We start from the raw sequence: 23,967 nt of genomic DNA on the forward strand, positions 1-23,967 counted from the left end.
GGTCCTCCCTAGCTGCAGTAGAATCTGGAGGTTTAATTCTTTAGAGAGGGTAAGACAGAGGTCTAGTCTTAGAGACATAGGTGCAGCTGAGGGCCTGGGTGCTGAATCAAAAGAGGTCTAAGTGGGAATTCCCGGTGGTCCAGTAGTTAGGACTCAGTGCTTTCACTACCAGGGCCCGGGTTCAACCCCTGATTGGGGAACGGCACGGCAGGAAAAAAAAAAAAAAGTCTAAGTGATACAGTTTTGAGAATTGAGACTTTCCAACCCCTTCCAGCCCTATTTGCTTGTAGCCAGACTTCTCCCTCTAGGCTGATCTAAGGTCTTTTTCTAGAAGAACCTGACTAGCCCAAGAGGAAGAATACACTGGGGGTTCCCAAGCTGTCCATGTAAGCCACTATACAGGGAAGTTCATCCTCAGCCAGCCCATTCCCTGTGCTCAGAGCTCCCACTCAACTTTATAATTCTCACTTTGAAACATGTGCAAACTCCCAAGGATTACCAGATATCTGAAGAAAGCCTCTAACCTGGAAATAGAGACCAAAAACAAAAAAAAAAACTTGGAGGAAACAAAGACCACATATGTGGGGAGAGTTTTCAAAAACAGTAAGAACGTAATTCATTCATGGATTAAATAAGAACAAAATGCTAAAGAAAAAAAGACCACCAGTCTTAACTTGGTGGTCCAGCAGTTAAGACTCCAAGCTCCCAATGCAGGGGGCCTGGGTTCGATCCCTGGTCAGGGAACGAGATCCTGCATGCCGCAACTAAGAGCCTGCATGCCACAACTAAAAGATCCTGCATGGTGCAACTAAAGATCCCGCATGTGGCAACAAAGATCTTGCATGCTGTGACTAAGATCCAGCACAGCCAAATAAATAAATATTTAAAAAAACAAAACAAAAGATGTTCAAGAGATCATCAAAAATGACAATAAAAGGCCCTGGGAAAATGGATAAAGAAGATGTGGTACATATATACAAAGGAATATTACTCAGCCATAAAAAGGAATGAAATTGGGTCATTTGTAGAGACGTGGATGGACCTAGAGAGTGTCATACAGAGTGAAGTAAGTCAGAAAGAGAAAAGCAAATATCGTATAATAACGCATATATGTGGAATTTAGAAAAATGGTATAGATGATCTTATTTGCAAAGCAGATATAGAGACACAGATGTTGAGAACAAATGTATGGATACAAAGGGGGAAAGGGGTGGGGTGGGAGGAATTGGGAGACTGGATTGACACATATATATTATTGATACTATGTATAAAATAGACAACTGATGGGAACATACTGTATAGCACAGGGAACTCTACCTAATGCATTGTGGTAAACTAAATGGGAGGGAAGTCCAAAAGGGAAGGGGATATCTGTATGTGTACGGCTGATTCATTTTGTTGTGCGGTGGAGGCTAACACAACATTGTAAAACAACCATACTCCAATAAAAATTAATTAAAAAAAAAAGGTCCTGGGAAATTCAAAGCATGAGAGCAGAAATGAGAAACAAAATCAATAGAAGGGGTTAATGGGAGATGTGCTAGTCCTGGGCCTTTCTGCCCTCAGAGCCATTCCTTGGGCTGACCACTGCAGGCTACATTTCCCAGGCTCCCATAATGGCCTGGGTTCAGCCAACGGGAAGCACTTGTAGAAGAATGCAGGTCAGAAGGAAAGGAAAACCCAGGGCATTTCTTCCCATTTCTCCAATTTAGTGGGCGCTTTGAGCATTGGCAGCATCTCCTCCATGGCTCCAGCTTCTACTGATAGGCCTATGTTTTTGTCATACTCTCAGCCCCTGAGGTCCAGTAACATCAACTCTTCCCTTTGTCCCTCCAGCCTAGGGGTGATAATGGCTTCCTGCTATTGATAGGTTGCCTCACTATCCCGTTTGGCTTCTCAGCTTTCCCATAACTTGTAAAAACAATTTCCTGCATTAAATTATTTCTGTTTTAAATACCAAAGTGGTTTCTGTTTTCATGCCTGGACTTTGACTGACAGAAAAGATAAAACTGTAGAATTTTCTTATAAACTAACAAAAAGGGAGAGGTAAGAAATATGAAAGAAAAGTAGGAGATTCAGAGGTCTAACAGAAGACTGATAGGAGTTCCAAAAGGAAGGAACAGAGAAAACAGAGGGAAAGAAATCATCAAAGAAAGAATGCAAGAAAATTTCCCAGGACTGAAGGACATGAGTTTCCAGATTGATGGGACCTACCAAGTACCCAATACAATGCATGAAAGCAGACCCGTACTAAGGCACATAATTGTGAATTTTCAATATATTGGGGGAAAATAATCAAAACTTAAAAGCTTCCAGAAAAGAGGAAAAAAAGTGACCATAAAGTTTTGCAAATCAAAAAGAATTTAGACTTCTTCACAGCAACTGAAAATTCGAGGTAAATGTAGCAATGCCTTCAATTTCATACCCATATTGTCAATAAGTGGGAGGAAAGAATGAAGACATTCTAGATTTACAAAAATCTAAATGTTTCACTCTTTTTACACACTGGGGAAGCTAATAAGGGATGTGCACCACCAAAATGAGGGAGTAAACTATAAAATAGGAAGTACATAAACCCAGGAGATAAGAGATCCGATCCAAGAGAAAAGACAAAGGAATCCCTAGATGATGGTAAAGGAAGATTATCTACTCTGCATTAAGAGTAGGAAGCAACCAGTTAAGACTGTATGGCCAAGTTAAGAATGGTTTTTACATTTTTAAGTCGTTGAAAAAAAATCAAAAGAATAGTATCTTGTGACACAAGAAAATGATATGAAATTTAAATTTCCGTGTCCATAAATAAAGTTTTATTGCAATATAGCCACTGTACCACATTCCAGTGTCTATGGCCGTTTCTGTGCTAGAACAGCAGAGGTGAGGAGCTTCAACAGAGACCATATGGCCTGCAAAGTCTAAAATAGTAACTATCTGGCCCTAACAGAAAAAGTTTGCTGACCCCTACACACAGGATAGGAACCATCACTTATACTGATGTGATCCACTATGAGGATGGCAAATGGCCAAAACAGATTGGTAAGACCATAAAGAATATTTCTAACATAAATTGTTACACTAAAAGCCAGGTGTCCCTATTTAAAAGGCTTAAGTTCTTCTGAGAAGAAACAGTGATACTGATTACAAAAGAGATGAAAAGAATATCAGAGAGGTGGTCCCAAGCAATTGATGTCAACTAGAATAAGCTGGTTAAGAAATTCCCTATGGCAAAAATGGCTGTGTATCTTTAAAGGCACTGAGAGTCAATGCTCCAATGTAGTTTGGTATGCTGTGGTATAACTCCTTTCATTTTTTTCAAATCACTAATGCTTGCAGTACACATACCCATGCGTACCCATATAGTGATGAGACCCTGAGTATTTGGAAAAAGAAGGAAAATCAAGATGCAGAGTGGGAGGAAAGTCCGAGGGCATCAGAGCAAACACCTCCTGTACACACTGTGCTCAACTGTGTCGTCTTTGTTTAGTCAATTTGTTTCTACTGCCTGAGATGCACCCTCAGAATCCAGGATCATATCCTACACATCCTTCAGAAACCAACAGAAATCCTATCTTATCTGTGAAGTCAGTTCCTGCTTACTCTAGCTCACACTAAACTCTGTCTTCTTTGAACAATTATAACACCACTTGTTTTGGTCCACAATCTCTTACTGTTACTTAAATGTTTCAACTTTCAAGGACATGAATCATGTTATACAATCCTGTAGTTCGAAGCACTACATACTTTGTTAAGGACTCTCCCAAATACCTGCCGAATTGAACCCTTCCTCCCATGGCAAATGTTTTTCCACTTCCCAGTTTACTAAAATGTTAAGTTCTTGAGGGCAGGGATTGTTTCTTTTGTTCACCGCTGCACCCTCAGGGCCTAGAACTGGGCCTGGCACATAACAGACATTGGACAAATATTTGAATGAGTGAATGAATGAAAGGTACTACTTACAGGGGTAAAATCAATAGGGAAGTAACAGGATGTCACTTCAAACAACTCCTCCACAAAGGGTCCTAAGGCAACAGAAAAAGAATGAGGACTTATAAGCCTCTCATCTGACAAGCCCCAACCAGCTAATTCAAGGCTACAAGGGTGTACCCAGGCTATAGTCTCTGGAGATGAGGTCATGGACGATGCGGAAGGCCACCAGAAGATTACGGGGATCCTTTTCCCCATCCATCACCTGGATGAAGCCAAAGGTGAAATCAGCTCCTAGGCCCTTCAGCTCTGCGGAGGAGAGAACAAGATCATTACTGTCCCGTGGGATAGAAAGCTGGGCTTTCTTCTGGCCTGTGTTCTCCCTCTGCTATCACTGACTTTCCTGCCTACCAGAGCAGGCCCTTTCTGTTTTCCTATTCCAAGAGAGTTCTCAGTGAAGAGAAGATGTGCAACAATACATAATTGTTACAGAGGTAAGAATTTAAAACATCAGCTCAAACTCCACCGTTTCTTTACTTTCCTGGGGAGTGAGTGGCTCCCAGTTTCCCTTTATCATCCTCTCAAAGTACTGGCTCTTCTATATCACCCCTGGGCTAAAATGAGTCCTGGTAATGGGGGAAAAAAAGGATGTGCTCACTTTTCAGATTTTCCAGAGAGCCCTGCCTCTTACCTTCTTCCCGGGTTCGCATGAAGTTGGTGATGATACTGTAGACTGTGTGTCGGTCCACCTGTGGCAGGGACTTGGTAGGAGAGACAGGAAGTAAGTAAAGAAAGTGCCCAAAGAATACCTCAGCTGACAAAACTACTTCCTGCTTCACAATCTCTAAGTGGACAGTGCTCTTTACACCAGTATAAGATGAACCTCAGAGGAAATGTAGAGAAAGGATACGGCTATTGCCCAGCAGTCCAGCAGTGGAACCGATAACCAAAACCTGTCTGCTGTATGCCTTACTTTAAGTGTAAGAGGACACAGGTCAGACATAATGGCATGCCTCGCTCTCCTTATACAGTAGCAAGGGATAGCATGTGAACATGGTCAAAGACCTGAAAGAGTTCAGAACTTAGAAGGCAATTTTTTTTGCCATCTAATTCTAGTTATGTCAATGGCTGGGAGATAGAGGAGAATACCAAGGTGACTGTTATCACTCACCTGTACGTGGACCTCCTGGAAGATGGCTTTAAGCACGGAGACAGCCAGCCCTGGGGGCAGGGCCACACACAGGCTCTGGGGGAGAAGAGAAGTGTGAGCACAGAGGGAATTCTGGGAATTCTAGCACAGCCTTCAAGACACAAGCCTAAAACAGGGCTATTTAGCTACAGTGGGAATCACAACATCCAGGTTTGGGAAGAAGTGCTAACAGTGAGATAGATACATGGTCCCTTTTCTCAAGTTGATTAGGTCTCTGCAGCTCCTTCCAGTTTGGCTTTGAATTACAGTCCCCAAAGGATACTTTTACTCTACAAACTAAAAACAGAAGTGGAGCTGGCTGAGACTAGTTTAGTTCCACATCTGGGTATCTGCTTTGAAGCACTTGAAGTCTCACCCTCTAAGGGGAAGGAGAGAATTCACTGGAAATAGGTTCCTGCAAACATGGTATGTAATACAAAAAAGAACTCACAAGTGCCCTCAAACCCTGCAGGACAGACGGGATCACAAGATGATGGTCCTTCAGCCGGTTCTCATAGAATAGGATCAAGTGTACCACTGCACAGACCAGAAATTCAGCCGTTAGTTTACACAGGCTGGAGTAGGGCCCACCGGCTTTGCTCCTTCCCAAAGTTTATAAGGGCTGTTCCTGCTTGGGCTTCACTACAAATTTTCTCCTTCACTGAGAGATATGTCCCAAGCCCTCCCATTTGAGGGTGACTTCCTTGATCTGTCAGGAAAATAGGTGAACATCTTTTATTATCCATTCTCACTGGGTCACAATCAAACCCATTCTCAAGCCGAGAACTGCCTTTCTACAGAACTTGGGTTGGCAAATTTTCTCAAAGGGCCAGACAGTAAATATTTTAGGCTTGTAGGACATAGTATGTCAAAACTACTCAACTGGGCCACTGTAACATAAAAGCAGCATACACAATAGGTAAATAAATGGGCATGGCTAGATGCTAATAAAGCTTTATAGAAGATAAATAAGTTGTTGGCTTTTTTCCTCAGGACTTCAAAACACTTTGATATTTCATTACTTTTCCACTCCATCTATGAAACACTACTTTGTCCATTTTACAAAGAGGGGAAGATATACTGAAAAATACTGTCTAAGGCTACATTTGAAATCCATGTGTCTTGTGTCTCAATTCTTATCTTCTCTGCCACATATACCAGTGAGGAATGAAGACCCTGAATTAAGAGTTCACAGATAACTTATGTCCTCCCTCCCTCCCTGTAAAGTTGGCTTGAATAGACAAGGCCTTGGCTCAGCACTCCTACTAGCGATGCCAGTACCTTCCTTCTCCAGGAGCAAGGAGTGACACTGCAGTAGCACCTGTGACAAGAGCTGGATTCCTCGTGCCCGAGTTCGGGGTTCTGGATTCTCTAGAGAGGACCTGGGGTAAAGTAAGATAGAGACAGCCTGACATTACCCAGTTCAAACTTTTGAAGTAAATATTTTGCAATTAGTCACACTCACCCCCTGGGCATGGAAGCCAGCCCAGGAAGGTATTCTGGAGGTGCTTAGCATTACAGACAACACTAAGGCCAATCCCCAGATTGACCTGGCATCATTAGAGGCATACGTGACACCACAGCCAACAGAAGTGTCCATCTCCAGGCACTGACTGGGCATGGGGCTTACTCCTTCTCATACAACTGTGACATTCCTCTGAAACAGAGCTTAGCAGCTAACCACAGGGCTCAAGAGATGACTGGCAGCTGCAGCTTCTACCAAAACAGGAGGAGAATAAATATATCACTGTTAAAGCAACCACTATAGTCTTAGGGACCATATCGTCTTTATAACTGGAAGACCATAACTGGAAGTCTTAGGGACCATATCGTCTTTATAATTGGAAGTTTACAAAGTAAGATGGTCAGAGTAAAGGTTTTAACTATTTAGGATTATTGATATGGGAGGACCTAGGCTGAAGCAACAAGGAGGTGATTTATCATCAAAACAACTCACATTTAGACATACCAGAAGGAATCTAAGTAAATGCAGGAGGTAGAAGACTTCTGAAGGAGAACTGGCCAGGATACATGAATGAAATCTCAAGGTTAAGAGTATCTATAGCTAGGGGTAATGGGGTAAAAAGAAGCTCACTTTTGACAGGATCCTTAGGACAGGAACTTATAGAAAGGTAGAAGTAGAAAACTGTGCATTTAAAAATGGACCAAGGCACACAAATGCTCATAGCAGCATTATTCATAATAGCCAAAATGCGGAAACAACTCAGATATCCCTCAACTGATGAATGGTTAAACAAAATGTGGTATACCCATATAACAGAATATTGTTCAGCAAGAAATGAAGTACTGATACATGCTACAACAGGGATGAACTTTGAAAACATTATGCTAAGTGAAAGGAGCCAATCACAAAGGTTACATATTACTGTATAATTCCATTTATGTGAAATTTTCAGCATAGGCAAATCCACAGAGACAGAGTAGATTAGTGGTTGCCAGGGGCTAGGAAGAGAAAGGAATGGGGAGTGATTGCTAATGGGCGTGGGGTTTCTCTTTGGGGTGATGAAAATGTCTTAAAACTGACTGTGATAAGGGTCGTACAAATCTGTGAATACACACTTTAAAATGGTGAACTTTATGATACATAAATTGTATCTCGATAAAGCTGTTATTTAAAAAAAAATGGACCAAGGCCACAACATGAGGAGAAAGGCCAAAAGGTCTCTTATGTGGGAAAAATGCATAATAGTGACCTTACTCCCCCACCCTCTCCCCAATTTTCTAGTTTTTTCTGTTTTAGAAGACATGCTAGCCATGACAGTTAACAACCTTCACTAATTTAAATGTCAATTTAAATGGTCTACCAAGTATGAAATATGAGGAAAGCAGACATTAGACTACAAGCATATAGTTCCTCTGGAGCTTGGAATATCTGGTGGTAACACTGGTCTTCCAGCTGTTTTTCCAAGCCTTTTCCTATAGTGGGGAACCTGGTGCAAGGTCAGCCTCTTGACCACTCCCCAGGCTGGGCTCACAGCAGGTCTGAGTCAGATGTAGGCTGACTAGAATCCTATTGGGGAGGGTGGGTCTAAAGAAGCAGAAGAGGAATCCCAGCTCTAATTAACTAACAGTTGATGGCTTTCAACCACCCATCTCAGCCTAAACCTGTGGGCTGACCCAGGAGCTAATGTGACCCACAGGCGGTGTTCCCAACACTTCCTTAGGGGCCTCAGTCAGGTGGCAAGAATCATTTTTCAGGAGAAACACTGGCTTAACCTGAGGTACTGATATGGGAGGGGGAGGAGGGTGTTGGGCTACAGTAGGAGAAATTCAGGACAAAATAACTTTTCAGAGTGCAGCGCCAGGGCTGGAGACTGGTATTCTAGAGCAGAGGCTCTTACCCAAGGGCTTCCACCACTTGTAACACCGTATAGCTTCCAGATTTCACATCTAAAGGAAAGAAGAAAAAGAAATCTGAAAAAATAAAAATTCCATCCCAGGGTTCAATGGCTCTAATTACCAATGTTTTTGCCTACCCTAGGTCTTACACCATGGGGCCCACCATGCTTGCCAAGAGCCTCTCCTACATGAAAAGCATTTCTGTAACACTTCAAGTATGCAGCTCCAAGTATAAAAATTGAAAAGAAAGTCAATATATCATTTGCAGGTAACTGTTTATCTAGAAAATCCAAGAGAAATAAATGAAAAAAATACTACAAACAAAATAATTCATTAGGGTGGCTAGGTACAAAATTAATATGAAATTAAGAACTTTCACATACACACATACAATAGCCTGAAAAATTATATAAAGGAAAAAAGAGCCTATTTACAATAGAAACAAATAAAAATTAAAAAAGAGAGAAAGAGAGAGAAAAATACCTAGATATAAACCTAACAAAAAATGTGAATATCTGGGGACTTCTCTGGTGGCTCAGTGGTTAAGAATCTGCCTGCCAATGCAGGGGACACAAGTTCAATCCCTGCTCCGGGAAGATCCCACATGCCGTGGAGCAACTGAACCCGTGTGCCACAACTACTGAGCCTGCACTCTAGAGCCTGAGAGCCACAACTACTGAGCCCATGCGCCAAAACTACTGAAGCCCGTGCGCTCTATGGCCTGCGTGCCACAACTACTGAGCCCACGTGCTGCAACTACTGTAGCCCACGCGCCTAGAGCCTGTGCTCCACAACAAGAGAAGCCACCACAATGAGAAGCCCACGCACTGCAACGAAGAGTAGCCCCTGCTCACTGCAACTACAGAAAACCTGCAAGCAGCAACAAAGACCCAACGCAGGCAAGAAAAAAAAAAAAAAAAAAATATATATATATATATAAATGTGAATATCTGAATGGTGAAAACTTTAAAGAACCACTGAGAAAGTTAGTGTGTTAAAAATAATACATAATTAGGCAAATTCTGAAAAAGAGCAATGAGGGAGGGAGGGAAGGCAGTTCTTCCAGATAGTAAAAGATTGTTATAAAGTCACAGTAATTAAAATACTGTATAGTTTTTTGTTTTTGTTTTTTTGGCGGTACGCGGGCCTCTCACTGTTGTGGCCTCTCCCGTTGCAGAGCACAGGCTCCGGACGTGCAGGCTCAGCGGTCGTGGCTCATAGGCCCAGCTGCTCCGTGGCATGTGGGATCTTCCCAGACCCGGGCACGAACCCGTGTCCCCTGCATCGGCAGGCGGACTCTTAACCACTGCGCCACCAGGGAAGCCCATAAAATACTGTATAGTTTTGAATATACTTTATGTTTTCCATAATAAAAGTAAAAAACAAAATATAACCAGTGTAGTATGAGTTCATATTCAAAGAAATCAATGGTACAGAAATAGAATAGCAAATCCAGAAAGAGACACAAATACATGAGAATATGATTTTAAAAATCATATTTCAATTAATGAAAAACAGACTATTCAATAAATGGTGTTGGCATGATTGGGTAAATATTTGAAACAAACAAACAAACAAACCAATGGCTCCGAATCTTTCACCAAAGTAAATATCAAATGGATTAAAGAAAAAAACACACGAGAACATTTCTAAGTATAACATAGTTATATTTAGCCATAAAAGAAAAGATTGGTTAAAATCAGCTACATTAAAAAAAAAAATTGGATTTTCTGCAAGGCAAAAACAAACATCATAAGACAAACTGGGAAAAAATATTTGCAATTCTTATAACAAAGGGCTATTTTACCAATATAAAAAGCACTTCTACAAGTCATTGAGAAAAAAGACCAACAACCAATTTTAAAAGATGCTCAACCATATTAACAACAGGAATGCAAATTCAACTCCCCAAAACGTTGGTTTTTAACATACTAGACTGGCAAAGATCAAACATTTTGTATCACGCTTATGTTTGGTGATGGTGCGTGGAATGAAGGCACTCTTAAACACTGTAGGTGGAGTAAAAATTGGTACTGCCCTTTTATGGAGCACCCCCCCCCTTTTTTTTGGCCGCGCCTGTGGGGTATGGAGGATTTTAACTGCTTGACTAGGGGTCGAACCTGCGCCCCCTGCAGTGGAAGCGCGGGTCTTAACCACTGGACCACCAGAGAAGTCCCTATGGAAGGCAATTTGAAAATACTTTTTAAATTACAAATGTACGTAGGCTTTAATCCAGGGAATCTTCTCAGAATTTATCCTATATACTTGTAAAAGTGCAAAATAATGCATGTACAAGTTTTTTCATTTCAGAATGATTTATAATAGCAAATGACTGCAAACAACAAATGGCTGGGACATGGAAGCAACCTAAGTGTCCATTGACAGATGAATGGATAAAGATGTGGCACATATATACAATGCAATATTACTCAGCCATAGAAAGGAACGAAATTGGGTCATCTGTAGAGAGGAGGATGGACCTAGAGACTACAGAGTGAAGTAAGTCAGAAAGAGAAAAACAAATGTCATATATTGACGCATATATGTGGAATCTAGAAAAATGGTACAGATGAACCAGTTTGCAAGGTAGAAATAGAGACACAGATGTAGAGAACAAACCTATGGACACCAAGGGGGGAAAGTGGCGGGGAGGGTGGTGGTGGTGGCGGTGGGATGAATTGGGAGATTGGGATTGACATGTATACACTAATATGTATAAAATAGATAACTAATAAGAACCTGCTATATAAACAATACATAAATAAAATTTTTAAAAAAAGAAAAGTTAAATAAGTTATAGTACATCCACAATGGAATTCTCTGTAACTACTTAGGAAAAAAATTGAAAAAAGACTGAGGAACCTGTATATTTATACTGATAGTGGGAAAAGATTTAAAAGCAGAACATAAATAGAGTGTACATAAATAGTATATAGTATGTGCATAGCATTGTTTTTAAAGGGAGGGAGAATTATTTCTATTTGTATTTATTTATATCTCTAGAAGATGAAACGAATTAGTAACACTGGTTGTCTCTAGGGAGGGAGACGGGTAGCTGGGGATTGAGAGGTAGACTTAAAAAAATGTTTTACACTTTGGAATAATTTTAGATTTAAAAAAAGGTTGTAAAGACAGTATAGAGTTCCTGTATACCCCTCGCCCAGTTTCCCTGAATGTTACCATCTTACATAGTATATCTGTCGAAACTAACAGAGATTAGCATTTGTATATTACTTTTAATTAAACTCTAGACTTTATTCAGATTTTACCAGTTTTTCCACTAATGTAATTTTCCTGTTTCAGGATCCAATTAAGGACACCACATTGCAACTAGCCATCATGAATCCTTAGTCTCCTCTAGTCTGTGAAAGTTTCTCAGTCTTCCTTGCTTTTCATGACCTTGGTATTTTAAAAGAATTACTTTATAGAATGTCCCTTGATATGGGTTTCTTTGATGTTTTCCTCATGTTTAGCCTGGGGTTATGGATTTGGAGAAAGAATAGCATAGAGGTGAAGTGCCTTTCTCATCACATCATATCATAGGTACAGTATATCAACATGACTTATCACTGGTGATTTTAACTTTGATCACTTGGTTAAGGTAGTGTCAGCAGGTCTCTGCACCATACATACTGTTACTATTTTTTCTTTTCCCACACTCTTTCCTTTGGAAGGGAGTCACTAAGTCCAGTCCACAGTTAAGGGGAAACAGGAGATTAAGCTTCATTTCCTAGAAGGAGAGTATTTATCTATCTATGTTATTTGGAGTTATTCTAAGGAAGATTCATCTCTTCTCTTTTCTTCATTTATTCAGTTGTTTACATCAGCATAAGCTCATGTATATTTATTTTATTCCTTGGGTTATAATCCAATACTAGGTGTTTTTTTGTTTTTTTTTGCGGTGCGCGGGCCTCTCACTGTTGTGGCCTCTCCCGCTGCGGAGCACAGGCTCCGGACGCGCAGGCTCAGCGGCCATGGCTCACGGGCCTACCCGCTCCGCGGCATGTGGGATCTTCCCGGACCGGGGTGCGAACCCGTGTCCCCTGCATCGGCAGGCGGACTCTCAACCACTGCGCCACCAGGGAAGCCCCAATACTAGGTTATTTTGTTGCTCAAATTTTCTATCTTTGGCCATGGGGAGCTTTTTTAGGTTGGCACCAGTGTCCCTTTGCCATGCCCCATCCTTTTATTTTTTTAAGTGCTTTCTTACTTTCTGGCACTACAAAATACTACAGGGTCATCTTGTAACTTCCCTGACCCAACCCTTGAATCAGCCTTTTCTCCAAGAAGCCCTGGTTCCTTTTATTGGAGAATGGTATTAAAAATCAAGATCTGGGTGTAACTGTGCTCATTGCTATTGGGGTGTCACTGCTTCTGGGCCCTCCTCAGCAGAGAGAGCTGGGAAATATATGTACGTATTCTAACCCACGTATACACACATATTATCATTATGTTTGTATCTACCCATATATATTAAACTAAACATAAGATCATATTAGTCTCCTCTCTAATCTAGTGCCACAGGGTTCGTTCTAGCCTTCCCCCTTGCTTATTTGTAATTTATTTCTCTGACAGTGAGAAACCTGGTTCCCATTATCTATTATACCATTTATTATTCTTTTCAACACTAGTGTAGCTAATAAACTACTTTCAGAATTGTCAGCCTCTGTGAGAAACAAATTTATAAGCAGAGTACAATATTTATGTACAGTTTTCTCTTTAGCCTTATAGTCTCCAGACAAAATATTGTTTTCCAAAGTCACTTAGATCAGCTTTTCCCCCCACCCCCTTTAGCAAGGATGTATCATACACTAGTAATATAGTAAACTCATTTGTCACAGTCTGCATGCCATCTTGGGATGGAAAGGAGACTTCTCACTGTGTATCCTTTTGCACCTTTTGAATGTTGCACCATGTGAGTGTATTACTTATTTTTGAAAATGCAATTTTAGCAGCACAATGGTAATTCACATAGATCTAACAGAATCATCTTGGGATAAATTTTCAAAGGAGAAACAAAGAGCAAAGGTTAGCCATCTTCCTAAGCGTTTGATTAACATAGAGGGGTTTTAGCTCAATAAGGTGTGGCAATCAGGGAATTACTTTCGCAGCCTGTTCTGGGTCCCCAACCCACCTACTTATAAATGCAAGACCTAATTAGTCAGCTCTCGACAACACCAGACTTTGGCTAGGTGAAAAACAGGCTTGAGAAAACTCCTAAACTTCCAGTCCCCCTTAAGTCTGTGGTCTCTGAACAGTAGCTGTGAACTGAGCTGAGGCGCAATCTGGTACTAGAGTAAGAAGTCCGATCTGACTGAGGAAGCGAGTGCTCTAGTTGGGATTCATAGCTCGTGACTGGCACCAATTTAGACATCAGGCACTCTTAGCCTTACTCGTGCCAGGATGTGGAAGGCCCAGTGCTGCCCCTGCTCCTGAGAAAGAGCCAAAGGGAAAAATGCGCAAGCTGTGGGGTGGGGGAAGGGGCAGCAGCTAGACTAAAAGGACAAACCAAGGCACTATCAGTTGTTCTACACCCAATTCCTTAACGTCAGTACTGAAGAGAGATACCCATTTCTGGGTTACAAAGTTGCACCATTTGGGAGGGTGGAAAAGGGTACTTTTCTGGAACCTCCTGGACAGAACCCAGGAAACTCTGCTGAAAAACCCATCTAAAAAATAATTTCAGTAGCGGCCACAAGGCTGTTAGCACATAGGAAGCCATAGGGGACTGATAACTGTTACTGAACTGAACCATCCTTCTTCAGCAACACCATCAAAGTCCTCTGTGTATGCTGGGCTAGGGACTCTCTTTGGAAGTACCTCAAGTGCTGTTAAGACAAAGTACCTGACTATTAGGCCTCACTCAGTCACCTCTAATTTTTCCATTAAAAAAAAATTGAGGTATAATTTACATACAGTGGAATGCACAGTGAACATATAATTTGATTAGTTTTAACAAAAGTATACCCAGAGTAACCAACACCCCAATCAAGATATAGAATATTTCTACCACCAGAGAAAGTTTCCCTCACACTCTCTACTAGTCAATCTCACTGATATAGGTTGCCTCAAATTTTATAAATGAAAAAGAGTTCTTCAGCATTCAGTATACATCATTATGAAACTGGCTGTTTTACAATTACAAAGAAACATCCATTTGCATGTGATTTCTTGAATCCCAGTATATGGGTGAATTCTCCTGGCAAAGCCCTTTAGTCTTCATACTTTCACAAAGAATCCATCTTGAATTAATGCAGCACAAACATAAAAGTGAAGTACAAAAGTCATACAAAATTAGGAAAAAATGAAGAAATAATAAAGCTATTGCAACAGTAAATAAGAGTAAGGAAAATGGCAAATAAGGTGGCAAAGAACTAGAATCAGTATTTTGAAGATGTTTTCACAAAGGTAAATAAATCTAACATCTTATTCTAGTTCTGTTGAGCCTTATCTTAGAACGTCTTTCAAATTTTCATCTTTTCCTTTTCATCCCTTATAACCAGACTATACAGGGACAGCTGTCAAAATAGCCTTCAACTTTTTAGTGTAATGAAAAGGTTCTGTAATTTTTAGATAGTGGTGGTAGTTGTAGAACATTGTGAATATACTAAAAACCACTTATTTGTACACTTAAAATGGTTACAGTGGTGAATTTTATCTCAATTAAAAAAAAAAGCCTTCTGATCCATCCCTAATCTATCTAAAATGCACAATTACTTCCCTGCTCACCAATCTCCCTTTGCCCCTCATTGCCTAAGACCTGACTCCTTGGCTTGATGTCATTCACGATTTAGCCCTCAATCCCCTCCAGCCTCACCTTTGATCATAACTCCTATCATTCAGTCACATGAAATCTCAACATGTCAAGCTCTTCCATATCCTTAAGCCTGGAAACACATTCCCTTGGTTTGGAATGCCTCTTTCCTGCCCTTGTCAGTCTGAGGAACTTCAACTCCTCAAGACCCAGCTCAAATGGCAACTCTTCTGTGAAGCCTTCCTTGATTCCCAAAACAGAATTACTCCCTCTTACACGTTCCTTGAATCATTCTTTAAAAAAATTGTCATGTACATTTGGTTTCATTTATCCATTCAACATTTATTGAATACCTATTATAAATCAATTACTGTGTTAGGACTGGAGAGAGAAATATAGACAGGGAGCTTTTAAGGAGCCCAGTCTGTTGGGGCAGAAAGACACTTAAAACAATCAAAGAACAACAAGTTCAGTGTTACCACAGTGATATAAACAGAGCCTGGGGTAACATAGGAAAGGAGTAAAATTCTTGGGTGTATGGGACCGTCCATCACTAACTTTAAGTGATTAGTTCTCTTAACAATAAAAGTTCTTCCAAATGAAAAATACCTGGAAGTACTGTTAATTATGCACTTGGACTCTAGGGATGAAAGAAGCTAATAAAAAGTTAATTTTCCTAGGGGTAGTCTCACTGGCATAAGAAAAATAAATGTAAGTTCCTTTCCCTATATAGGTTGGCTAAGTTTTTCCAATGTGTCCAAGATCTGTTCTCTAAAAATGACCTACTAGCACCTGCTAAATACCCACTCTTTCCTCAGCAGGGCACCAGTCCGTGTGGGGCACTGAGGAGTCGTCAAAGGAGTATTTATATGAGCACTGACATAGAATGCACAATCAGACCTCTGTCTGATGGAGTTGCAGCCTCTTGAGAATCTGGAGTAGCAGCCAAGGGGGAAGGGGAGAGGGGGGAGGATGTGAAGGAACAGGAGAGAGAAAATTCCCAATCAGGACTCAGTTCCAATCAAGCTCTCAAAATGCCCTTTCTGCTGAGAATGCCACAGACATTTCTCAGAACTATATTTTACTTTTCTTTAACAGTTTTCTGGTTTCAAGAATAGTGGTCTCCTCGTGGAATTACAAATGTAGGAGAATACAATAAAGACTGAAATGAAGGCAAATCCAAATAACCAAGAGGAAGAAAATTTATATCCATCACCTATAAATCCAACATGTTCAAAATCAGCTCCCTTCCCAATTTTTGGACATAGTACTTTTCTTTTGCTCATCTTCAGGCTCAAAAGCTTGAGGTCATCTTAGAGTCCTCCCTCTCCTCCAAGCCCTATAACTAATTAGGTCTCAAATTCCAGATTCTTCCTTCAGCATCTTTTATTCCATTCATTTATACCACCTACTTATGCTAGTCTCCAGGAGACTATGGTGGTAGAAACAGGCAGGTAGGATGCAGAGATGTGTACAGAAGTAGCTACTAAACAGTCTGCAAATAAGTATGAGTGGTTGAGAAATAAGTACCACAGAGATTCTGAACTGTGAGATGATGTCTGGCTGGAGTAATCAGGAGACACTTGGGGGCAGGCAGTGAGCACTCAAACTGGGCCTTTAATCCCAGGCCTAACTTTAATTAGATGGAGCCAGTGGAGGGATCTGGGAAGCAAAGCAATCAGGGGAACAGCAAATCAACTGGCTGTCTGGAACTAAAGATCCAGGAGGGGAGTGGTAGCCATTGAATGCCTGGCTGAGCAGCCTTTAACTCTTAGGCTGCCAGGTCATTTCTCTTCCATCATTTGCACCTTTACATCTGACACCTACTCTCATCAGGAACCCAGGTGCAAAACAAAGTTGGTGGTAGCTGCCTTTGTGATCACAGGACGTTCCTTCTGCAGTTACAATTTGTAGGAGAGGCTGCGGCTATGAGTGGCTGAATAGAAAGCTGGTCCCTTCAGCACTAATGAAGCTTGATTTAGGCTGGAGGATTAGAAAGCACATCTTATTCTTTCTGGGGATGCTTTAAAACTCTGTCAGCCTTCAACAACCCTAACTAAGGCTGTGATCTAAGATTGAGAATACCAATTTAATCCTTCTCAAATTCATCTTCACTATATGACTCCCTTGCTCAAGGATCTACATTGATCCCAATTACCTACAATAGGTCATTTAAATCCCTCTGTTTAGAATCCAAGGTTAGGCATCATCCAACCCCACCAAACCTTTTCAACCTTATCTGTTATTACCCCTCTGTTAGTTATCTGTTATTACCAACCTCCTTTCCTAATCAGGAGAGCTAAATTACAACAGGGCTAGTGTTACAGTCTTAGCTGAGCTAAATTTAAACTAGACAACAGTTTAGGCCACTTTTTTTTCAAAAAATATAAATTCTACAAAAATATTTATAAGAACTTGGCGGTCTTTATTCATGCTGACTTCTCAAGTGTGTTCTGAATTTGAAGAACCCTAAATTACTGTGTTCATAATGTATAAATGTGAAAAAAGTTACAAATAACACTTTTTATAGTAATGTTCTTTATCTTGATAGTGGGTAGGTATAAGCATTTTTCAAAATCAGTGAATGTATGCTTAAGATTTGTACACTTCATTGAATACAAATTTTACACCAAAATTTGTATTAAACTATAAACAAACCCTAGTCAATGATATACATACCAAAGCAGTTAGAGGGAAGTGTACTGCTATCTGCAATTTAAATGACAGATAGATACATGATAAAGCAAATTATATTAAAATGTTAATGGTAGAATCTAGGTCGTGGGTGTATGTGTGTTTTTCTTATGAAAAAATTACTTAGACTTTGCTGTATGTTTGAAAATTTTCATAATAAAACATGGGGAAAAATGACATTGATAATACACTGTAGTTGTTAATCATAAGCACTGACGACACACTATACTGCACAAAGCTGTAAGAAGTTAACTTAGTGGAAAGGCTACATCAGGCATTTATTTGCTCCTTGGTGCTTCCATGTCACCCTGCACATACCTCTTACAGACCTTTTCATGGTGTACTATCCGTTTGCATGGCAGTCTCTCCCACCATATTATAAGTCCCTGGCAGGCACACATCTAGCGTAATTTGTATTTATATCCCTATTACTTTGCATCGTGTTTCAAGAATAATGTGTTCAATAATGGTGGAAGGATTAAATTAAATTGAAATATTGCTAAGGATCAAAGTATTATACTTCTGGCAGATTCACATTATTCATTTCTCACATATTCTAACAGTGAATATGTTCAATTTTCAAGAGAAATGTATCCTTTACTTCTCCCCAAACACGCAAAATTTCCAAAAATAGAGACAAAAAGCATCTGTGCTGACAAGATTATTTTGTATTCTATTACTTAAACACAAGGTCTGAAGGCCTCCTAACATTCAATAACTTTTTAGATTTTTTTTTCTAAAAGAGTGGAAAGTCTCAGAATTCCAATGAAATCTGTAATTTGTTTTATTCAAATCTTAGATAAGCTGTCAGAACTAAGAGATCCCTAAACTGATCAAAAGCAGGAAAGTGGAGTTCTGGGGAAAAGATAAAAACAAACTCCACGTTAAAAAGTCACAAAGCAAATTAATCAAGAACTTTACCAAGAAACGGAGGGAAAGCCTTAAGGAAGATACGCAGAACTTCTCAAACTCCCCCTAGACTGCTTTCTCTCCTCCTCTCTCCAACTACAGCCAGTCAGATATCCGGCCGCCCGGCCACTCCCAGCATGCCACGCGACTGGAGCTGATGCCGCTGAAGATGCTTCTTGTCACGTCAACTTCCTAAAAACAACGTGCTTTTGCGGCGTGAGCCCGTGATTCTGAACTGCAGGAACTGGGTCCGAGTCCCAGCTCCCCCCCCGGCCTGATCTGAGAGTCTCTTGCCCTCGCTGGGCCTGTTTCCTCATCTGTGAAATGGTAATTAATCTCCTAACCCCGGCCGGCGCACAGGATGGCTATAAACCGAGACAAGGGGCGTAAGGGCGCTTTAAGGAAGACTGCAAGCGACTCGCAATTTGTTATGGCTCTTAAGCACGCGGTGCTCACAACCAGCCCCGGACTAATCTCTCAAAGTCACCGCTGTCCCTCACTCCCTTCCCTCCCGGCGCCTGTGCTGAGGCCGCTCCCTCCTGGAGGCCCCCAAGCGGAAGCCGTGCGGCGCCGTCGGCCGTACCTGCAGCCACTTGGTCAGCGGGGCCCTCCTGCTGACCCATGACGAAGTCTTGCACGAGGCCCCACAGGGCGCCCGTAGGCGCCACCGCCTCCAGAGCGGCGGCGGCGGCCATGACGCGAACTGGAAACCGTGGGAGGGGAAGTGGGAGGTGGCACGGGACGGGCCTCTCCGCGCACGCGCCTCCTGAGCCAATTGCGTGGCGAAAGATGAGGGGGCGGGGCTCTCTCTGGATTACGTGCCTGCCGGCTCCAGGCCCGGCAGTTCCAGGGAGGGATGGGACGGTCCCTCCCCAAGGGGCGGGGCCTGGAGTCGGGGCGGTGGCTCAGGAAGGGAGGGCAGCTGATGGGCACGCAGCCGGGGGCCTTTGAGGGCGAATAATTCCCAGCCCAGCTCCCTGGGAGACGGGCGGTGGGGCGGGCACCTGGCTGGGTGGGGCCGAGGGGCGGTACGCACCCTGGGGGAAGCCAATGAGAAAACAAGGCCGGCCCAAGGGGGCGGTGTCGTCGGTCACATGCGCACCTGGGGGGGCGGTGCCGCCGGCGCGGGCACCGAGAGCGGATGGCAGGGAGCGGGGCCGGGCTGGGGCGGGGTTAGGCAGGTGAGTGACAGGCTCCGGGGGGCCGGCCCCAGCTGGGAGCCCCGAGCGAACCGGGAGTAGCTGCGGCGGTGCCCGCCCCCTCTCTCCGCCCCTCCAGCGGAGCTGGTCTCCGGCCGGGCACCGTCGCGGGCCCCCCTGGCCCGGCCACCTGGGACTGTGCTGGGTAGTCGGCCACCTCCCTCTCTCCCCTCGCCCGCAAAGTTTGTGGCGAAGCCGGTGCACGGGTAGAGCACGCCCCCGGGGGAGATTGGGGAGCGCCGGATGCCGGGCGGCAGGAGCCGTTGACCCGGGACGCCGCCGTCCGGGGCAGGAGCGCGGAGCAGCCGACCACCCCGCCGCCTCCGGTGCATGGGGCCCGGCTGAGGAGCCAGCATGGGCAACTGCGTGGGGAGACAGCGCCGGGAGAGGCCGACCGCCCCAGGACACCCCCGCAAGCGAGCAGGTAACGACAGGGAAGGGAGCAGGGTCGTCGGCGCCCCGCCAGTTGTCCTCCTTCTTGCCCGAGACTTGGGCTTCCCGAGCGACCTCCCACGGCTCCTGGCGCCTGGGTTTCCCCGATGGCTGCTCCGGAGCCAGACGGGGTCCCCCTGTCCAGCCCCGCGGGCCGGGGGAGCCGAGTTGGGGCAACCGCGAGCGCTGACCCGGCTGCGAGCCCAACTCGCTCCAACTGGGAAGCTCCGGGTGGGGGTGGGGGCGGGGGCAGGAAATGTTTGCAGACCGCAGCTGGGCCGGCGGCGGGGAGGAGAGCCCCGGGCGGGGGCGCCGCTGGCCCGTCAGCGGTGCCGGGGTCGGACGCCCGCCCGTCGGGGCACGGCGCGGGCGGCCAGGCGTCCCCAGAACTCGGAGCGAGCGAAACGAGAACAGTCGCTCCTTCCAAAGACTGTGTCATTATCGGGCTGCATGCAGATCGTGTCTGCCGGAATCCGACTTGCAAAAGCAGCGCAGGACTCTGGGAAAGAAATCTTTATTTTTCCCGCAGGGCTTTTTAGAGCCTCCCGGTCGTCTGAGAGTCTAGGAAAGGTGGGGTGCGGGGTGGGAATCGCACTCGGGTTGTTGGGATCCTTCCCAGCCTTGGGAATGGGATCTGCTCCCTGGTGATCCGCGAGGGCCGGCAGCTCCTTCTCACTTTCTGGGTACACTCCTCCTATCCTGGCGCTTCGCCTGGGTAAGAGGTCTGGCGGTCGTTTCCCCGGGTCTTGTACTCACTTCACTTCCTTCTCTGAGGGTGTTGCGAGGGCCTTCTGAGAATGATAAAATCGCAGACTTTAGAGCTGAAAGAGACCTTCGAAACTTGTCTAGAGTCCAGATAGACCTACCTCCTCTTGTCTATGAAAAGCCCAGCTCCAGAGAGGTTGAGCAGCTTGTCCCCAGCCACACAGCTAGTCAGTAGTACAGCTGGGGCTAGAATGCAGTCTCCTGTTCCACTCAATTGCCACATATCCCTTTATGTAAGAGGAGCCACAGGCAGAGTTGTTAATGAAGTAGAAACTCTAGTTGGAGTTTCCTGTCTCCTTTGACACCGAAGGTTTGTGTTGCTTGAGTTCCGGAAACTGGGACAGAAGATGAGGGGAAACATGGGGGAAGCAGGGAAGGATGTCTGTGTGGTGGACAGGATGACTTGTGCAAGAAGCAACATGTGTTTATAGGGAGGACGATGTAAAATTTAGCGTTGAAGTCCTCTTGTCTCAGGGCAACCCTGGCCATTCTTCTGACTGAGGAAAGTTGATTCTCAAATCCAAAGGCTTTCTTCCTTTCATTCATTCACTTATTCAACAAATACTTATTATTTATGTGCTCAGCCCACATAGTTGATTTGTAGCATTTTTTATTGTTGACAACCCTCTCCCATTTGAAACTCCAACACCTCCCCCAACTTTTCCCTCCTTGGTATTGTTTTTTTCTCTGATCACTCCCGCCCGCCATCACCTCCTAGTGTGGGACGCCAATGGTTCAGTCTGACATTCCGTTTGTTTCTCTCATCATGTTCCCTCCCAGAGGAATCTTACTCAGCCCCCCCAACTCGTCCATTGGGAAGGCCCTATGCTGTATCTTCAACTATTGTCTCTCCAACCCCAGACTCATATATCTAAATGCCCACTAGACACAGATGTAGTTAACCTTAGGTTCAACAGTTCTAAAACCAGCTCTGCATCTCTCCTCCTCAACTAGCTTCCCTTTACTCTTCCATTCTTCCAGCTGCCTAAATTTATACTTTGAAGAATTCTCTCTGCTGTCTTTGTCTCCATGTCCTGGAGGAGTCATTCTCTGGGCCCTGCTGGTTCTTCCTTCAGCAGGTCTTACAAACCTGCCCTTTGTCACCTCAAGACCAACTCATCTCCCAGACTGAAGTTAGTTCCCCACCAAAGGCAAATACATCTTCAGTTATTCATCCAGTGCGTGCACATGGTAGTGTCCCAGAAGGCATTTGTTAAATTAACCTGTTCTGAATCCTGTAAGTTCTATGTTCAGAAATCTTTCTGCCCCTCCCACTCCTACAAGAACTTTAACTTTCAAGGCTGTTCAAATCTGGTCCAGTCCTACCTTTTAAGGCGTGATTTCTTTCTCTTCTTTGACATTAATGTCACCTGTGTTTGCTCATGCCCTTTCCCCCTTCTTATCAAGAGCCTTTCTTCTCTTCAAGGTCCACCTCAAATCCCTTATCTTTCTGGAAGCACCTTGCCTGACAAGTCCCCCCCACCCCCCAGCAAACATGATTGCTCTTTCTGAGAACTCCTGCAGTCCCATTATACCACTTACTTAACAATTATCTACTCCACATTATTAGTCATTTCTTTGATGTTACAGTCATATCAGCAACTGCACTGCAAGCCTTGAAGACCTTGTGTGTGTGTGTGTGTGTGTGTGTGTGTTTGTGTGTGTGTGTCTGTCTCTCTGTCTCATTCATATAGTCATACACACACACACACACTAGGCGCTTATCACAATGACTTGTACAGAGGAAGGACTCAATATTTGTTGATTTTAGAAGGCTTACACTTGAATTCCCTGGCAGTCCAGTGATTAGGACTTGGCTCTTTCTCTGCCATGGCCTGGGTTCAGTCCCTGTTGGGGAACTAAGATTCCACAAGCCATGTGGCGCAGCCAAAAAAAAAAAAAAATTAAAAATAAATTAAATAAATAAATAAAATTTTCACCTAAATGTTTTACTGAGGTATATATCTGCATTTTAAAAAAAATCTGTTAGTGTATCTTTATTTCACTTCTGTGGGTCCTACTATGAATAGCTTTATTCATACAGTCCAAAGCCAAGGGGAACTCTGGAGGATGACAAGTTTGGTGTAAGGGATGGACTCTCTCTTTTTTTTTTCCTTTTAAGTAATTTATTTATATATTTATTTTTGGCTGTGTTGGGTCTTCGTGGCTGCACGCGGGCTTTCTCTGGTTGCATTGAGTGGGGACTACTCTTCATTGCAATGCACAGGCTTCTCATTGCGGTGGCTTCTCTTGTTGCGGAGCACAGGCTCTAGGCACACGGGCTTCAGTAGTTGCAGCACACAGGCTCAGTAGTTGTGTCTCATGGGCTCTAGAGCGCAGGCTTAGTATTTGTGGCGCTCGGGCTTAGTTGCTCCACGACATGTGGGATCTTCCTGGACCAGGGCCCGAACCCATGTCCCCTGCATTGGCAGACGGATTCTTAACTACTGCGCCACCAGGGAAGCCCGGGACGGACTCTTTCTTAACTTCACAGCATGCACCTGGCATTCCTGTGACATCTGCAGTTTACCCTTTGACAAGGACATAGTTTCATGTTGTAAGACTAATGCCTAAAACTCCCCCTGCCTCCCACCATAACTCTTATCTTTCCTTCACCACTGCCGTAGTGGGAAGAAACCCTCAACAGAGAGCTAAAACCTGACTTCTAGGTCTAGGCCTGCAGCTGGGTAACCCTGGGCAAGTCATTAACCCTCTCTGGGTCACACTTGCAATATCTCAGAAAG

General features: G+C 43.6%; 2 protein-coding genes and 1 long non-coding RNA gene across 7 annotated transcripts in view; 1 reads left to right on the forward strand and 2 right to left on the reverse strand.

The window, feature by feature from the left end:
- Window positions 1–19,543, reverse strand: part of MMS19 (MMS19 homolog, cytosolic iron-sulfur assembly component) — a 32,146-nt gene extending 12,603 nt beyond the window's left edge. The window contains exons 1-8 of one of the 3 annotated variants that reach the window (XM_060126895.1): window positions 19,411–19,543; window positions 8,473–8,521; window positions 6,392–6,492; window positions 5,562–5,647; window positions 5,093–5,167; window positions 4,613–4,682; window positions 4,102–4,230; window positions 3,955–4,016 (exon numbers count right to left, since the gene is read on the reverse strand). In XM_060126895.1, the coding sequence (XP_059982878.1) occupies window positions 3,955–4,016; window positions 4,102–4,230; window positions 4,613–4,682; window positions 5,093–5,167; window positions 5,562–5,647; window positions 6,392–6,492; window positions 8,473–8,521; window positions 19,411–19,522 (684 nt within the window). In that variant the 5' untranslated portion in view covers window positions 19,523–19,543. Of the gene's footprint in view, window positions 1–3,954; window positions 4,017–4,101; window positions 4,231–4,612; window positions 4,683–5,092; window positions 5,168–5,561; window positions 5,648–6,391; window positions 6,493–7,067; window positions 7,088–8,472; window positions 8,522–19,410 lie in introns of those variants that run through there. The other 2 variants (XM_060126893.1, XM_060126892.1) reach the window with 2 other exon arrangements.
- Window positions 19,544–20,016: 473 nt separating this feature from the next.
- The window catches only part of UBTD1 (ubiquitin domain containing 1), a 52,415-nt gene continuing 48,464 nt past the window's right edge, over window positions 20,017–23,967 (forward strand). For 2 of the 3 annotated variants that reach the window (XM_060126460.1, XM_060126461.1), the window contains exon 1: window positions 20,238–20,450. In XM_060126460.1, coding sequence (XP_059982443.1) covers window positions 20,381–20,450 — 70 coding nt within the window. In that variant the 5' untranslated portion in view covers window positions 20,238–20,380. Of the gene's footprint in view, window positions 20,451–23,967 lie in introns of all 3 variants that reach the window. The other variant, XM_060126462.1, reaches the window with a different exon arrangement.
- Window positions 20,957–21,444, reverse strand: LOC132507407 (uncharacterized). The gene is made up of 2 exons (XR_009536174.1): window positions 21,325–21,444; window positions 20,957–21,249 (listed from the first exon to the last, which is right to left on the reverse strand). It is a non-coding gene; the product is annotated as an uncharacterized LOC132507407 (long non-coding RNA).

This window comes from Lagenorhynchus albirostris, chromosome 16, assembly GCF_949774975.1.
Source record: "Lagenorhynchus albirostris chromosome 16, mLagAlb1.1, whole genome shotgun sequence".
NCBI classification, from domain to species: domain Eukaryota; kingdom Metazoa; phylum Chordata; class Mammalia; order Artiodactyla; family Delphinidae; genus Lagenorhynchus; species Lagenorhynchus albirostris.